This window comes from Nelumbo nucifera, chromosome 1 (assembly GCF_055504915.1).
Source record: "Nelumbo nucifera cultivar China Antique chromosome 1, China Antique-T2T, whole genome shotgun sequence".
Taxonomy (NCBI): domain Eukaryota; kingdom Viridiplantae; phylum Streptophyta; class Magnoliopsida; order Proteales; family Nelumbonaceae; genus Nelumbo; species Nelumbo nucifera.
In genome coordinates, this window is record NC_142649.1 from 202282763 (window position 1) to 202284558 (window position 1796).

The 1796-nt window shown below is 41.8% G+C and overlaps 1 protein-coding gene across 1 annotated transcript; it reads right to left on the bottom strand.

Moving 5' to 3' along the window:
• Positions 1-395: 395 nt before the first annotated feature.
• Positions 396-1292, bottom strand: LOC104610536 (uncharacterized). The gene has a single exon (XM_088895875.1). It carries the CDS (start codon positions 1106-1108, stop codon positions 617-619), a length of 492 nt encoding a protein of 163 aa, XP_088752001.1. The 5' UTR covers positions 1109-1292; the 3' UTR covers positions 396-616.
• Positions 1293-1796: the final 504 nt, after the last annotated feature.

Below are 1796 nucleotides of genomic sequence, written 5' to 3' on the forward strand. Positions count from 1 at the left end.
TTCTTCCACATGATTCCAATTTACCAGCTAGTACCTAACTTTCTTTTTCTTTTCCATCCATCCCTATCATCACCACCATCAACAATAACCTCAACAACATTTCCACCAACCCTTTGCCTCCTCCATCTTCAAGCTAGCTGCCACTCAATTTTTTCTTCATTTTGCTTATCTTGTGGTAATGAATTAATTAATGTACGTACCCACTACTCAAAAACATTAAATGATTTGTTGAAACTCAGTCCTGACTTCTATACCCAGAAGGAAAGGAAAAAGTAAGTGGGGAAATGGTTAATTAACTTGGGCCAACCATTTTACCTCCTTTTGAGTATATATTTGCAAAATTCAGAAAATTTGACTGAAGCTCTATATACACTAATTAAATGCCTGAGAAAGGCTGAAACACAGACAAGAATCACAAATATTCTTATTCACCTAGAGCCAAAATGGTACAGAAGAGAAGTAATGTCCGATCAATCTCCAATCATCCTCATCTCCCCTCACAAATGAACCTCCAAAAATCAACAGAAGAAAAAAAAAGGAAAAGAATACACAAATAATTATCTTAATCTACATCAAATTAAGTAAAATCCCAAATCAAATATGACCACTTTTATCTCTAGATAAGGAGCGCAACTCCTCCAAGAAATGTTAGCAAGGCCATGCTGCTTCCGTGTACAATCGCGCCCGAAGATGGTCCCCCTGGCGTAGTTGGCGCAGACACGGGCGTTGGGCTGGTATTACCTGGAGGCGTCGTTGAGGTGGCGGTGGGAGGAGTTGCCACGCTAGGAGCAGATGCAGGTGTCGTGGGTGGTGAAGGCAGTGATGGTGGGCTTGCAGCCGGAGAAGACGCCGGAGGAGTTGTGATCGACGGCGGTGAAGCGGGCGGAGGAGTGTTGGTGGTAGGAGGAGGCGAAACGGTAGGTGGAGTTGCAACACTGGGTGGTGGAGATGATGCAGTAGGAGGTGGGGTCGAAGCGCGGGGCGGCGCTGCCGTGCTCGTGGGTGGAGCGGCGGAACCCGTAGGAGCAGCCGATGGGGCTTGAGCAATGCACGTAGCCACGAGAGCCAACGACACGGCAAGAGCGAGCATGGCACGAGAGAGGGCCATGACTCTTAAACTGTAACGAGAGAGAAAGAGAGTCTACAGAGAGTGGTTAGAGGAGAGAGAAGAGAGTTGAGTTCCAATGGCGAGGAGGAATAGAAGAAGAATAGCTTAGAGAGGAGGTCTTTCACTCTTTCTGAGGGAGAGAGGTGTGGTGATGTTAATATATAGAGTGATGAGAGGAAGTCTTCCTTGTTTAAAGGAGAAGGGTCTAACTCTAATCTTCTAAAACTAAGAAAATCGGAGTGTGTGAGAGAGAGAGAGAGAGATGAATAAGAGCCAGCCAAGCAGGTGCATAATAATCAAATAATGGCGGGTCCTGGACGGCTGAACCAAGATGTGTGGTGGTGATATGATTGACTCGTTTTTTCGCAAAAAAAATATATATAATTAATATATATATTTTTTATAACAATATCTATAATTAATATATGGGATTAAATAAAGGGGTCATTTATTAAATCATCCCCTGTAGTTTAATGATATTTAATGGATTAAATATGGAAAAATAACAATTTTAACCTTAGTGTCTGTCGGGTCGGGACCAATTTACTCTACAGAAAATTTAAAATGGAAATATCATTCTTACCCCTAGTAAAATATGAATAATAATTCTTTTCAATCAATTTTATTTTCTATTTGATGATGGACAACATGTTGCAAATTAAAATAAAATACTATAAACTCATGCCCT